The sequence below is a fragment of the Sphaeramia orbicularis genome, chromosome 17, assembly GCF_902148855.1.
Source record: "Sphaeramia orbicularis chromosome 17, fSphaOr1.1, whole genome shotgun sequence".
NCBI classification, from domain to species: domain Eukaryota; kingdom Metazoa; phylum Chordata; class Actinopteri; order Kurtiformes; family Apogonidae; genus Sphaeramia; species Sphaeramia orbicularis.
The window spans coordinates 53,502,516-53,518,607 of record NC_043973.1 but is presented as its reverse complement, the minus strand read 5'-3'; the positions used below and the strand labels follow the sequence as shown (position 1 = coordinate 53,518,607).

The 16,092-nt window shown below is 40.0% G+C and overlaps 1 protein-coding gene across 1 annotated transcript in view; it reads left to right on the top strand.

Annotated features, from left to right (window-relative positions):
- The window catches only part of myo10 (myosin X), a 160,406-nt gene that overhangs the window by 44,108 nt on the left and 100,206 nt on the right, over positions 1–16,092 (top strand). The window contains exon 3 of the mRNA XM_030160553.1: positions 4,230–4,388. Within this exon, the coding sequence (XP_030016413.1) occupies positions 4,230–4,388 (159 nt within the window). The remainder of the gene's footprint in view (positions 1–4,229; positions 4,389–16,092) is intronic.

Below are 16,092 nucleotides of genomic sequence, written 5' to 3'. Positions count from 1 at the left end.
ATAATCAACAAAATGAACAAAAATGAACAAAATAATCAACAAATCAATGAAAATGTAGTTGTTTGTTTTTTTTTTAATAAACTATATGGACATAAATATTGGGACACATCATGTCTACAGCTGTAAGGTGTCCTGTTCATGAGGATTTGAGAGAAAAACATCAATATTTCCTTACAGTTTAATGGGAGATTTTTCTTCCGAATAATAAAAAATGTACAAAATAATCAACAAAATCAACAAAAATGCACAAAATAATCAAAAAAATGTGTAAAAAAAAAAAAAAAAAAGACCAAAAATAATCAACAAATTAAACATAAATGAACAAAAATGAACATAATAATACACAAATCAATGAAAATACAGATTTTTTAAGTAAACTGTATGGTCATAAATATTGGGACACATTATGTCTACAGCTGTAAAATGATTTGAGATAAAAACATCAATATTTCCTTAAGGTTTAAGGGAGATTTTCCTTCCTAATAATAAAAAATAACCAAAATAATCAACAAAATGAACACAAATTAACAAAATAATCAACAAAACAAACAAATCAATGAAAATACAGTGTTCCTAAACTATATGAACATAAATATTGGGACACATGTCTACAGCTGTAAGGTGTCCTGTTCATGAGGGTTTCAGAAAAAAACATCAATATTTCCTTAAAGTTTAATGGGAGATTTTTTTCCTAATAATAAAAAATAACCAAAATAATCAACAAAATGAACAAAAGTGCACAAAATAATCAACAAAATGAGCCAATATGAACAAAATCATCAACAAAATGTGTAAAAAAGACCAAAAGAATCAAAATAATCAACAAAATAATCAACAAATTAAAATTTAAACCCAAATTAACCAATGTAATGATATTTATCCCATAATATAAAACTGTATTCTGACATTAGTCATTATTGTTTTGTATCCCAGACCCCTGTTAGAAAAGAAACACCTGAATCCAAAGCGTCCACATACTTCTGTCCACATAGTGGATGTCTGAGACAGTTACGATGCTAATGATATGATGGTTTTACACTGATGCTGTCTAATATGTATAATGTTAAGAAATACTGTATTTATCAGAAAGTAAAATCCCCCCTTTAAGTTTGAGTCGTCTAATGCGTGTGAATTCACTTTTCTGATCCGTTTAAGTAAGAACAACAGCCTTTACCCCCCCTGGACACCCCCCCCCCCCCCCCCCCCCCCCAATGGCTTTGTTTCACAGATTTACTCCTGTTAGCATCTGTCGCTATAGGCTTAGCATGGAGGCCCCGGCTTTGTTTCGGAGGTCTGGACCCTCCCCATCTCCACAAAGACAAACACAGCAATTAGACGCCTAATTAGGTCAAAGCCGAGGACAACTGTCCCGCACTGAGGCATGCTGGGAAACACTGACCTGCTGGAGAGACGTAGTCTGAACCAGCACCCAGTTACATTAGTGGTTTTTCCATTGGACATCTGCGCAAAACTTTACCCAAATTTACTAAATGTCAAAACAACAGAAGTGCATAATGTTGGTTTTTCCATTAAATCACAAACGCGATGATTTGTTTATTTATTATCACGAGATGACACGAGAAGTCATTCTATAAACATGGTGACAAACATAATTATGGTGTCGATTGACAGATATATTCATTATTATTATATATTACCCCTCTATCTCGTACTAAATTAAAAATGATTGGGTTTCCTGGTGTGTCCACACATACCGCAGCATGTTTCTTTTAAAACTCTTCTTCTTCGCTTGTAACGTGCATCAACATTCTTTTTTTTTTTTTTTAATTCACCTGACTCTAGTTGCAGAAAAAGTTCTTTCCATTGCAGTTTTGCGTGATATACAAATTTTGCTATGCCTGAAAAACCACCTCTTGCCAGCGCAAAAATATTTCATCGAAAAACAAGAGTTTTGGTGAAATTGTCATTTTTCTATGAGGCAAATTTTTATGCACAAGATATGTTTACGCAGTTTGAGGGTCAGTGGAAAAGTGACGAGTGTTTATTCATCTGTATTGAATCCTTCAGATCAGAGTCAAACACGTGTTGGTTCAGGTTCCATATTCACACCAATAAGATCTGAAGTGGATCAGAACCAGGAAAATAAGAACAAAACTAGGGCTGCGCGATAATGGAAAAAAACGACATTGCGATTTCGTCATCTTCCTTGTTTTTGTTGTCTTTGTTGTCGTCTTCATCGATGTCGTCGTCTTTCCTTCTACTGGTCCATCTGTTGATGCTTTAGAACATGTAAATGGTTCTAGATATCAGTCTAGTTCCTATTGATCACTGATAGAAGTCATAGATGGACTGATGAGTTGAGTTCTCCTCCAGTGAAAGTCCCGCCCACTTCTATAGTTAGATTGATCTGTATCCAAACCAAAGAACTGGAACATGGAACAGAACCTGACATCCTCACACATTCAGCTGGTTGTGGTTCTTGATAAAACAGACGCTGACGTACAGGGACACTGGTTTTATTTTTGTAAACTTCCGCTAGTTTCCTCATCATCGCGTCTTTTCAGTGTTAAAAAATGTCGTGGTTGGATTTTCGTGGATGCAGGTGATGAGCAGCGCTGTCTCTGGTTTCTTCTTCCAGATCAGGTTCAGGTTTTTGGCGTCTCCACCGACCATATGTCGAGTCTGAGGACGGGGGGAGGGGGAGGGGGAGGGGGAGAGGGCGGGGTCTAACAGACGGCAGTTAAAGGAGGATGAGTCTGTAAAACACCTGTAAAACTGGTTAAATGTCAGACGGGTCAGGATTCATTAAATGCTTTTCATCCAACTATAAACAAAAATATTCAACTGTTTATTAGGATTCTATTTACCTGTGTTCCAGGTGTACTGTACAAGTATTTACCTGTGTTCCAGGTGTACTGTACAAGTATTTACCTGTGTTCCAGGTGTACTGTACAAGTATTTACCTGTGTTCCAGGTGTACTGTACAAGTATTTACCTGTGTTCCAGGTGTACTGTACCTGTATTCACCTGTGTTCCAGGTGTACTGTACCTGTATTTACCTGTGTTCCAGGTGTACTGTACAAGTATTTACCTGTGTTCCAGGTGTACTGTACCTGTATTCACCTGTGTTCCAGGTGTACTGTACCTGTATTTACCTGTGTTCCAGGTGTACTGTACCTGTATTTACCTGTGTTCCAGGTGTACTATACCTGTATTCACCTGTGTTCCAGGTGTACTGTACCTGTATTCACCTGTGTTCCAGGTGTACTGTACCTGTATTTACCTGTCGTCGTACCTGTGTTCCAGGTGTTCTTTATCTGTATTTACCTGTTGTCGTACCTGTATTTAGCTGTTGTCGTACACCTGTCGTCGTACCTGTGTTCCAGGTGTACTATACCTGTATTTACTTGTGTTCCAGGTGTACTATACCTGTATTTACTTGTGTTCCAGGTGTACTATACCTGTATTACTTGTACTATACCTGTATTTACTTGTGTTCCAGGTGTACTATACCTGTATTTACTTGTGTTCCAGGTGTACTATACCTGTATTTACCTGTTGTCGTACCTGTCCACTGGCTCCCTGTTCTATATCATCTTCATTTCAAAATTCTTGTGCTAACTTTCCGGGCCCTACATGGCCAGGCCCCTGCATACATTGCTTCCCTGATCCAGCCCTACAGCTCGACTCGTAGCTTGAGGTCTTCAGGACAGCACCTGCTGATGGTTCCACGCACCTGTTTTAGCACATGCGGTGACAGGTCTTTTAAAGCTGTGGCACCACGTCTATGGAATGACCTGCCTCTACACCTACAGGTCCATGGACTCTGTAGAGAGCTGTAAGAAACACCTCAAAACCCTCCTGTTCAAAAAGGCTTTTTAGTCTCCCACCTGACCCAGGACCACCACAAACTGATTACACTCTATGTATTCATCATAACGTACTCCATGTGTCACCCCCCCCCCCCCCCCCTCCCCCCCCCAGTCTCTCTATATCTCAATCGCTCTCTCTCTCTCTCTTTAACCCCAACTGGTTGAGGCAGACAGCCATCCCTCAGGAGTCTGGGTCTGCTCCAGGTTTCTGCTGTTAAAGGGAAGTTTTTCCTCGCCACTGTCACCAGTCACAAGTGTTTGCTCCTGAAGGATTCTGTTGGGTCTCTGTAAACTTAATTTGATTCTGATTTGAACTGATAAAGCACTTTGTGACTCTGTCTGTGAAAAGTGCTCTATAAATAAAATTTACTTACTTACTTACTTACTGTGTTCCAGGTGTACACCTATAAGCAGAATGCCCTCACCAGGCAGAAGGTCCAGCCCATGCACCACAGCAGTATCCGGGGGGTGGAGGACATGGCAGTACTGGAGGACCTCCATGACGGCGCCATCATGCACAACCTGCACCTGCGCTACCAGCAGAGACACATCTATGTAAGTGACCCTGAACGCAACACGAACACCCGGACACGTAAACGCATCAGATATAGAAACAGATTAAATGATGCAGAGCTTTGCATCTGTTCTGACTGACTTGGTTGATTTTATTCCATTATTTAGAAAACTGCAGAGAAAATGAAAATAAAAACATCGTGTTCTTGGTTTATTCTCCGTTGTCATAAAGTTGAACAAACTGTCATGAAGGTGGACGATAAAAAGCACTATTTATGTCACATTTATGACATTTGTCTGCTCTGAAATGTCCTGAATGGTGGTGAGTTTGTCATGTGAGGGTTGAACTGACACTGAAACCAAACCAGGACCAGAACCAGCTCCAGGGTTAATTATGTTCATCTCAGTGGGTCATGGCCTTGGTTGAAAAAACTCTGACTGAAGCTGCTCCATCAACACGAAACGCCACAGATAAAAGTCTAGACACAGCAACTGATAAGACGAAGAGATGCAAGGACACGTGGACCACCGTGTCCTTCTGGATGGATCTGTGAGCTACAGTATGATGGTTAGAACATGTGGTATGAGGGGATTACAGAGAGATCCCCTCACATATATACATATACATATATAAATGTATATACTGTATATAGATGCATATATATAGATGTGTGTGTGTGTGTGTGTGTGTGTGTATATATATATATATATATATATATATATATATATATATATATATATATATATATATATGTATAAAAAAGGGAATATTTGACCATAAATGTGTTAATCTGAATCAGAATACTTTATTAATCCCAGGGGAAGTTGTGTTTTACAGATGATCAGTGCAAGTTTAAGAAAAAGGAACAGAAAAAAAATGATCAATACAACAAAAAAAAGGAAATTCAAAGACAAAGAAGTTGTCGTCGTTCGCGTTGTCGTCTTCGACACCGTTGTCTTCAGCTGTCGTCTTCGTCGTCATCTTCGTCTTTGTTGTTGTCTTCAGTTGTAATTTATGTCGTCGTCTTTGTCATCATCTTTGTTGTCGTCTTCATCGTCTTTGTCGTTTTCATTGTGTTCGTCTTCGTTTTTGTCTTGCTGTCATCTTTGTTTTGTCATTGTCATCGTCGTCTTCGTCTTTGCTGTCATCTTTGTTGTTGTCTTCATTGTCATCGTCTTTGTTGTTGTCTTCGTTGTTGTCGTCATTGTCTTTGTTGTCCTCATCCTTGTCGTCATTGTCTTTGTTGTTTTCATCTTCATCGTTGTCGTCTTTCCTTCGCTGGTCCATATTTTGATGGTTTAGAACATGTAAATGTTCCAGATATCAGTCTAGTGCCTATTGATCACTGATAGAAGTCATAGATGGACTGTGATTGGATGAGTTGAGTTCTCCTCCAGTGAAAGTCCCGCCCACCTCTATAGTTAGTTTGATCTTCATCCAGACCACAGGACTGGAACATAGAGACAGAACCTGACAACCTCACACATTTAAGTGGTTCTGATCCCTGTATCCCAGGACTCTGACGTACAGGGACACTGGTTTTATTTTTACTCTGACCCATTTCCCCACAAACTTTTCTCCTGTTTCAACTTCTGTCCCATAAAAGGCAAAGAGCTGAGGCCTGGTTGGGTGGAGGTCGGCCGCTGTGATCAACTGATTGGATAATTCAGACCATACGGGAGCGTTCACATGTGATTAAAGGAACAAACTGGCATTTGTCAAAGGCTGCAGCGTCTAATGCGTGTGGAAAACACAAGGCAGCCTTTATGTCCGGTTTGTTATGCAGGAGAAAAGTTGCTGGGTCAGGTTTGTTCATTAGTCCATAAGTACGACTGGTCGTCCTATATTTTCCTTTGTTTCGTCCACATACATTCGCTGGGGCTGAGGTCGAAGGAACAGAGCGCCTTTGTTGGGTAATTAGCACAGGACAGTGTAGAATTAATCACTTTAGCTCAGAGTCTGACATGAAAACTCACAAAAAGCAAAATAAGGATGTTTAGCTCAAAAACGCCACATAAAGGAAGTATTTGGAGGGACAGGATTGGATTTTACAACATATCATGAGGTTTTTTAGAAGAATAAGTCCATGACAGCGGAAACAGCTGTGAAATCTGAATGTTATCATGAACATATTTATTGTACATTTGGAAATTTAACCCCTGAAAAAGGAGAAAAATCTCCCTCTTGAAGGAAATACAGATGTTTATCAACTATATGGACAAAAGTATTGGGACACATCATGTCTACAGCTGTAAGATGTCCTGTTCATACTAATTTTGGATATAAACATCAATATTTCCCAAAGTTTAATGGGACATTTTCATCCTAATAACCAAAAACAACCAAAATAATTAACAAAATGAACAAAAATTCACAAAATGAACAAAATAATCACAAAAATAAACAAATCAATGAAAATTCAGATGTTTATAAACTATATGGACAAAAGTATTGGGACACATCCTGTCTACAGCTGTAAGATGTCCTGTTCATACTAATTTTGGATATAAACATCAATATTTCCTAAAGTTTATTGGGAGATTTTTCTTCCTAATAATCAAAAATAACCAAAATAATCATGAAAATGAACAAAAATGCACAAAATACTCAACAAAATGTGTAACAAAAAAAAAAAAAAAAAAGGCCAAAAATAATCAGCAAATTAAACATAAATGAACTAAAATGAACAAAACAATAACAACTAGAAGCACTCGGAGAGCGCAGACCTCCGCCAAGGCTGATCAGTGCCCCCCCCCCCCCCCCCCCCCCCGATCACCACCAAAATTTAATCATTTCTTCCTCATCCCATTTCCAACAAACCCTGAAAATTTCATCCAAATCTGTCCATAACTTTTTGAGTTATGTTGCACACTAACGGACAGACAAACAAACAGACAGACAGACAAACAAACAAACCCTGGCAAAAACATAACCTCCTTGGCGGAGGTAATAAAAAAGAACAAATCAATGAAAATACAGATGTTTATAAACTATATGGGCAAAAGTACTGGGACGCATCATGTAATTCTTAATAATCAAAAAAAATTAAAATGAACAAAAATGCACAAAATAATCAACAAAATGTGTAAAAAAAAAAAGAAAGACTAAAATAATCAACAAATTAAACATAAACTAACTAAAATGAACAAAATAATCCAAAAAAAATTAACAAATCAATGAAAACACAGATGTTTATAAACTATATGGACATAAATATCGGGACACATCTTGTCTGCAGCTGTAAGATATCCTGTTATATGAGGATTTGAGATAAAAACATCAATATTTTCTTGAAATTTAATGGGAGATTTTTCCTCCTAATAATCAAAAATAACCAAAATAATCAACAAAATGAACAAAAATACATAAGATATTCAACAAAATGTGAAAAAAAACCAAAGTAATCAACAAATTAAACGTAATTGAACAAAAATGAACAAAATAATCAACAGAATAATCAACAAATCAATGAAAATAAAGATTAAAAAAAGAAAAAAAACTATATGGACATAAATATTGGGATACATGTCTACAGCTGTAAGATGTCCTGTTCATGAGGATTTGACATAAAATCATCAATATTTCCTTCAAGGTTAATGTCAGATTTTTCTTCCTTAGTCAAATGTGATGAAAGTAGATGGTTAGATGTGGATGAAAATTATTATTTACAGTCAGAGCAGGAATAATAGACATTTAGAGGAAAAAACATTTAAAGTCATGGATAAAAAAAAAAAAATGTATTTATCCCATAATATAAAATTATATTCTGACATTAGTCCTTCTTGTTTTGGATCCCAGACCCCTGTTAGAAAAGAAACACCTGAACTCAACGTGTCCACATACTTTTGTCCACATAGTGTCCATTCACTCTCAGAGAAAAACACATGTAAAAGTGGTGAAGGTTCCTGGAAAAGTCCCTGTGGTGATGGTTAATGAGCATCGGAGCGAGGGGCCCCGGTGTCATAACCAGTCGGGGGGGGTGGGATTCCTGACCCCTCCCCCGCTGACTTTTCTGAGAATTATTAAAGAGAATAGAAGAGTCCAGTGTGTAGAAGATGATCAGCGTTCTGGATTTAGATCTGTAGAGTCCGGTTCTGCAGTGACCTAAGGCTCCGTTCACACAGCAGGTCTTAATGCATGATTCGGATTTTTTGGTGAAATCCAATTTTTTTGTGTTGGTTCATAATCCACATTAAATGTGACTTCTATCAGTTTTGAGTCAGAACTGAATGTGACCCTGAAGTGACCCACACGCACTAAAGAGGTCCTGATGGAATATGTGACCACGCAGACACACACTGTGTTTACAGAAGGAAATATAGAGGGACGCAGAATTGTAACGTTTGTTGCATTTCAATGATGTGAAGGTTGGATAAATGCGACCTGGCCGTTCACACTGAAGTCGCATTGAAAAATATCAGATACGTATCGGATTTAGGACCACATATGAAAATGGTCTGGGTCAGATTTAGGACCACATATGAAAATGGTCTGGGTCAGATTTAGGACCACATATGAAAATGGTCTGGGCCAGATTTAGGACCACATATGAAAATGGTCTGGGTCAGATTTAGGACCACATATGAAAGTGGTCTGGGTCAGATGCTGTTCAAACTATTTTTAACAGATCGGATACAGGTCACATATGGACAAAAAAAATCGGATTTGGGACACATTTGGGTTTGGGTTAGTGGTTACAGATATGTAAACCAGAGATCTTGGCGTACATTGACATGTAATCAAATCACTTTTAATTGGCGCAATATCTGTATGCATTTCCACGCTTTCCACATGTATGTTCACGCCACGTAAAATACCACATGATTAGCAGTTAGCGGTTAGGGTTAGTGGTTAGCGATTAGCAGTTAGGGTTAGGTTTAGGGTAAGGGTTAGCGTTTAGTGGTTAGGGTTTGGGCTAGCGGTTACGGATATGCAAACCTGAGATCTTGGTGTACATTGACACGCGATCAAATGGCGTTGAAAAACACGCAAAAGGATGAAAATGCGTACGTATAGCACACCAAATGCCATAAGAACTGGTGTGACAAATAACGCAATTTCATGAGATCAGTCTGATTTGTCGAACACTTTGATGGAGTTTTAAAAATCCAAAAATAACTAATCCAATTTTTATGTAATACATAAAAAGAAAAATGTGTTGTATGCATCAAAAACTGTCAAACTGTTTTTAACAGATCTGATCCAGGTCACATATGGACAAAAAAAAGTCGGATTTGGGCCACATTTGTCTGCAGTGTGAACGTAGCTGTAGTTAACCCTTTAAGGACAGTTGTGTCTCCGGTGACACCATCATTCAAACGACTGTAACTCCTGAACCGTTCACACTATAAACAAAACCCAAACATGCTTTAGTATTTGAGCTTGGCTTCTTTCTACTGCTCTAGAACACATTAGGGTGGAGGTCTCCATTGGCTGAGGGGGAAGGGTGGAAGTGGGCGGAGCTTAGAGCAACAAAGTGCAGTCGGTAAGAGACAGATGAACGATTTTTAGGACTTTTAGCAGCATTTTAGCATTGAATTGTTGTAAATAATTGTATATAATAATACTAGTGCTGTTTGAGAGTGTTCTACTAGTGTGTTTTGTCATCTTCTACTGTTTCTTCATCTTTTTTTCACTGTTTTTATCTGTAGTTTGTGGTTTGTATATATCATTGACAGTTGCATTTTAAGTGTAAATATTCTATAAATGCATGTATATTTATGTATATATGTGTAAATCTATATGCAGAGGTAGCCTGGGCAGAAGCAGATGCAGCATCTGTAAAAGATGCAGATCATGGATGTTTTTCTTCATTGCTAACAGCGGCAGAACGTTGATGAAAGCACAGTTTATCGGTGGTGATGAATCCCTCGTTGAAAAGGTCAAAGGTTAGGTTCATCTCAGCGGCTCGTGGATTAAAATGTTTACCCAGTTCTCCTTTTGTGGAAAATGTGACACGAGGGGGGTGTTTGTATGCAATTTTCAAGTGCGCAACTGGTGTTTCCCATAATTCCCATAGTACGTGAAGGCAGCATAAGTGTCGGTGACCTGGAATTTTTTATCTGTTATCGTCGGAAAGATAACAGAACCAAGTCACCTAGAACCAGTATCAGAATGTCTGTTTAGTACAGGATTGTTTCTTTGACCCCATGAAGCAAAATGAAACAATAAAGTATTAAATAAATGAGAGTTTGAGTCTTTATCAGTGAAAAACTTATTTATCAGATATCGAGACAAAAACGAGACAAAAGCGACCGTTGAAAGTAAAAACGACATCCCATTTTCATTTGTTTGGAGCTCCTCATAACTAACTGTCTTTGTCTTAGTGGTTTTTGGGGTTCGACAGGGGTTCAGGTTATGGCGGGGGGGGGGGCTGGGGCTGGGGGGGCTGGAGAGGGGTTGCATTATGTCTGTGAGTGTCCATACAATGCTATTTAACACAAACGTGTGTGTTGGTGTGTAGTGTTGAGCTGCTGTGATTGTAACCAGCTGTTCCGTCGACTGGTGGCCTCACTCATCTCCTCTGCAAATTCCACAACGTCACACACACACACACACATACACACATACAACTCCTGCTCCGCACAAACCTTATTTCAACACACACTTTGACCATCGATGCTCTGCTGGGTTTTCCATTGCGCATATGCTCCTGTTTTTGTGTTTGGAATTCGTTCTTGTTGTCGATTTCTTTAGATGAACTCCTCCTCAAATGCACACGTACTATGTCCTGCAACAATGTTCACTGTGTACTGGTGAAATGCACCAAATCTAAGCAATTTATATTTATTATTATGGGCTGTATTTATCTGTGAAAACTTTAATTATTGGAATGATCTAAATGACATCTTTGTTTTTATCAATATTGGACCCATAATTATCGGTGCTGATAGTTTTTGTGGCTCCCTAATGTTTACTGGGTTTCATCTGGTTCAGCTCTGCATCAGTCACTGAAATAAGACATTGAAGTCAGAATGAGTAGAAGTTTCTTCTTGTCGTCCAGGTCTTTTTTGCAGCATGCATGTGGTCACGGCTGCTGGGGTCGGACCGTGTCCAATTGAGCTGCACACGTGAGAGTCAGGCGTCGGTAGATCCGATCTGTGGGTTCATGTGTTCACCAGAACCAGCTCAAACAGATCCAGACCAAGAGGAAGACCTGCAGGATCCAGGGTCTGGTCCAGACTGTGAGGGACAGACCCAGGTTCTCCTTCTGTTTCTGCTCTAAACACAGGAAATGGAAACAGAACCGGTATCCCTGGACGTCAGCGTCTGTTCTATGTGAATCAGAACCAGTTGAATGTGTGAGGTTGACAGGTCCTGTTCTATGTTCCAGTCCTGGTTCTGTTCTCTGGTCCAGTCCTGGTTCTGTTCTTTGTTCCAGTCCTGGTTCTGTTCTCTGGTCCAGTCCTGGTTCTGTTCTCTGGTCCAGTCCTGGTTCTGTTCTTTGTTCCAGTCCTGGTTCTGTTCTTTGTTCCAGTCCTGGTTCTGTTCTCTGGTCCATTCCTGTGGTTCTGGATGCAGATTAATCTAACTATAGAAGTGGGCGGGACTTTCACTGGAGGAGAACTCAACTCATCCAATCACAGTTCATATATGACTTCCTCCTTCTGCTGCTGCTTCTGATTTATCTCCTTATTCTTTCTCTCTTCTTCATCTTCTTTTTCTTCTAGTTCTTGTTTTTCATCTCCTCCTTCTTCTTCTTTTCTTCTTCCTCTTCAACTCCTCCTGCTCCTCTTTCTTCTTCCTCCTCTCCTTCTTCTTCTTCTTCCTCTTCTCCTCCTCCTCTATTTTCTTCTCCTCCTCCTCCTCCTTCTTCTTCTTCCTCTTCTCCTCCTCCTCTGTTTTCTTCTCCTCCTCCTTTGTGTATTTCTTCCATTCTCCATGGTCATGTATTCAGTCATGACGTTAACCCAGCTCTGAACTCGGCCTCAGACTCTCTGGGTTTATGTTCCGTTCTGTCGACAGACTCAACCACCAGCTGCTGCTCCACTTTCACAACCTCTGAACGTGGGCAGCAGAGACCTGGAATGTCAAGCATGACGCTGCGTTCACTTCACCTCCGACAAACCGCTCTTTACGTGTCGTCTGTACCCGTTGGACATCAGATGGTTCGTACTCTCCTAAAAGTCCAGGGTCTGATATCTGCCTGTTTCCACCTTTAAAAGCTGCAAACACGAACCCAGCGAATCCAGAATATGTACAGATACGTCACAGATGCAGCTCAAGGTACATCGGACGAAAACTGTAAAACCACACCCACACACTCCTTTAGTCACACTGAAGCTCAAACCCACTGTGTTGAATCTGAGCATGTTCAGTGTGGAGGAATTCAACGGGTCGTCATCTCCTTCAGGCTTTACATCACTTCCTGTCAAACCAGACTCATATGCAATGACTTTAATCCTGTTTTTGTCAGAAATGTTCCAGTTAAAGGCGTAGATGTTGCGGCCTCTTGCGCCTTTCCCACATTTCCGTTTGCTGGTTAGTGTTTGGCTGAGGTCTTGCTTCCACTCATCTGTTACTCGTCGACGTATCCTCTTGCAAACAGAAACATTTTCCTGGTGGACACATTAATGTTGGCTCCGGTCGTTGCGTTCTGGATGCAGCTCAGATGTGTGAATGTAATTGGTTTCAGTTGGAACCATGAGGCTCGGTCTATTTACTGGAGAATCCAAGTAGAGTTCCTACTGCAGAGGATGTCAGAACCTCTGGAGGTTGAATTTGAATTTGTCTGCTTTTAATTTTCTGAGCACTTTTATGGAGTTTCAAAAAGCAATCCAATTTTTATGTAGTATATTGAAAAAAAGGATGTTTTTTGCAACAAAAGATATGGTTTGTTTACGTTGTAAACATGGCACTGTGCAGATTATATGCTTTCAGTGATTAGACGGACCTCTATTGGTGGGATACCAGAGGGTTATTCAAACTGTTTCACCACTAGAGGGCAGAAAATCACCGCAATCAACCTGATAAAAGCAAAAATCCCACTGGTTTTCACTCGGTATGACTTGGTATTTTTATTTGTTACCCCGCCCCCAAAGGGAAGCAAGGGTTATTCTTTTTGTTTTGTTTGTTTGTTTGTCTGTTTAACACTTTAGCAGCAAAACTATCAGCTGAATTCCTACCAGATTGGGTTTATAGATTCTCAGTGACCCAGAATAGATGTGGTTACATTTTGGAAAAAGTAGGTCAAAGTTCAAATTTTTAATGAATTTGTTAAATCCTTATTTTCCCATTTACTTATAATGGGTGAAATTTCTAATTTTTGTAGCAGTAAAACTATTGGTTGAATTTATACTAAATTGGGTTTATAGATTGCCAGTGACCCAGGAAGGATGTGATTAGATTATAGAAAAAGTGGGTCAAAGTTAAAATTTTTAATGAATTTTTAAAAGCTTTTTTCTTCTCCCATTTACTTATAATGGGTGAAATTTCAAATGTCTATAAAAACATCAATTTTGTTTCAATTGACTTCAGACTCGGCACATACATAGAAGCAGTTGATATGATGACATCAGCACACGCATAGACATGATGACATCAGCTGGATCGATGCCAAAGTAAGATACAATACATGTGAGGGGCGGGGTTTGTTCCCCAAAAAAAACCATTAAATTATGAAAATAGTTACTTTTATAAACTATTAAAACAAAAAAGATGTGAATAACCTGAAAAAAAAAAGAAATTTCATAGGAAACATAAGTGCAATTTTAACAGTATTCTGCCTGAACTTCTCATTTGTCCATGTGCATTCTGGATCAGATCTACAAAGACACTAAACACTGAGGAACAGGAAGAAAAGAGTTCAAATTGTGCTGAATTTTCTTTAGACATTTCAGGTTGTTCATATTTGTTCAAGTTATTCACATTTTACTGTTAGAGGATCATTTGCAAATGTAAATATTTTCATAATTTAATGCTATTTTTTGTACTAAAAGACAGAAATTTGAAATTGTCATTATTTATAGACATAATGTAATATTTTTTTCACATCAAACCAAGAAGAAAAAATATGGAGTCCTTATTTTTTTGTAGGTTTTTATGCTGTTATTATTTTACTGTAGATCACATCGAGCACTTTGTAAATTCATCCCATGGACCGCATTAGAACCTTTGGTGGGCCGTGTTTGGCCCCCGGGCCTCATGTTTGACACCCCTGGTTTATATGAATCCATTTAAATGAATACGGCTGCGCTCGGTGACACTCTTCGTCTTTTCCGTTTCCTGCCGTCGCTCAGGCAGGTTCTCCGCCTCTGATCCTCCTGGTTCCGTCTCCATCTGGTCTTCATTTCCCTCTTGTTTTTTTGGACCGGTTCGACAGCCTCCCCGGTTCTACAGTTACACCATCAGCAGCGCCTGACGCCTCTTTGTAAACACAACACGACCCAGGCTGCGGTTCCTGGTTCTGCCGCCGAGGTCCGAATCTACGACCTGAGACCTGCGACGACAACAAACACATCTGAAGTTTCATCAGATCAGCGGCAATTTTATCAAAGTTTAGCTGCACAGACGAAGTACAAACACAACCAGTGTCCCTGTACGTCTGTTCTATGTGGACCTGAACCAGCTGAATGTGTGAGGTTGACAGGTTCTGTTCTCTGTTCCAGTCCTGGTTCTGTTCTCTGTTCCAGTCCTGGTTCTGTTCTCTGGTTCTGTTCTGTGTTCCAGTCCTGGTTCTGTTCTATGTTCCAGTCCTGGTTCTGTTCTCTGTTCCAGTCCTGGTTCTGTTCTGTGCTCCAGTCCTGGTTCTGTTCTATGTTCCAGTCCTGGTTCTGTTCTCTGTTCCAGTCCTGGTTCTGTTCTCTGGTTCTGTTCTGTGTTCCAGTCCTGGTTCTGTTCTATGTTCCAGTCCTGGTTCTGTTCTCTGTTCCAGTCCTGGTTCTGTTCTGTGCTCCAGTCCTGGTTCTGTTCTATGTTCCAGTCCTGGTTCTGTTCTCTGTTCCAGTCCTGGTTCTGTTCTCTGGTTCTGTTCTGTGTTCCAGTCCTGGTTCTGTTCTATGTTCCAGTCCTGGTTCTGTTCTCTGTTCCAGTCCTGGTTCTGTTCTCTGTTCCAGTCCTGGTTCTGTTCTGTGTTCCAGTCCTGGTTCTGTTCTATGTTCCAGTCCTGGTTCTGTTCTCTGTTCCAGTCCTGGTTCTGTTCTGTGCTCCAGTCCTGGTTCTGTTCTATGTTCCAGTCCTGGTTCTGTTCTCTGTTCCAGTCCTGGTTCTGTTCTCTGGTTCTGTTCTGTGTTCCAGTCCTGGTTCTGTTCTATGTTCCAGTCCTGGTTCTGTTCTCTGTTCCAGTCCTGGTTCTGTTCTCTGTTCCAGTCCTGGTTCTGTTCTGTGCTCCAGTCCTGGTTCTGTTCTATGTTCCAGTCCTGGTTCTGTTCTCTGTTCCAGTCCTGGTTCTGTTCTCTGGTTCTGTTCTCTGTTCCAGTCCTGGTTCTGTTCTCTGTTCCAGTCCTGGTTCTGTTCTATGTTCCAGTCCTGGTTCTGTTCTCTGCTCCAGTCCTGGTTCTGTTCTCTGGTTCTGTTCTGTGTTCCAGTCCTGGTTCTGTTCTGTGTTCCAGTCCTGGTTCTGTTCTTTGTTCCAGTCCTGGTTCTGTTCTGTGTTCCAGTCCTGGTTCTGTTCTATGTTCCAGTCCTGGTTCTGTTCTCTGTTCCTGTCCTGGTTCTGTTCTGTGTTCCAGTCCTGGTTCTGTTCTATGTTCCAGTCCTGGTTCTGTTCTATGTTCCAGTCCTGGTTCTGTTCTGTGTTCCAGTCCT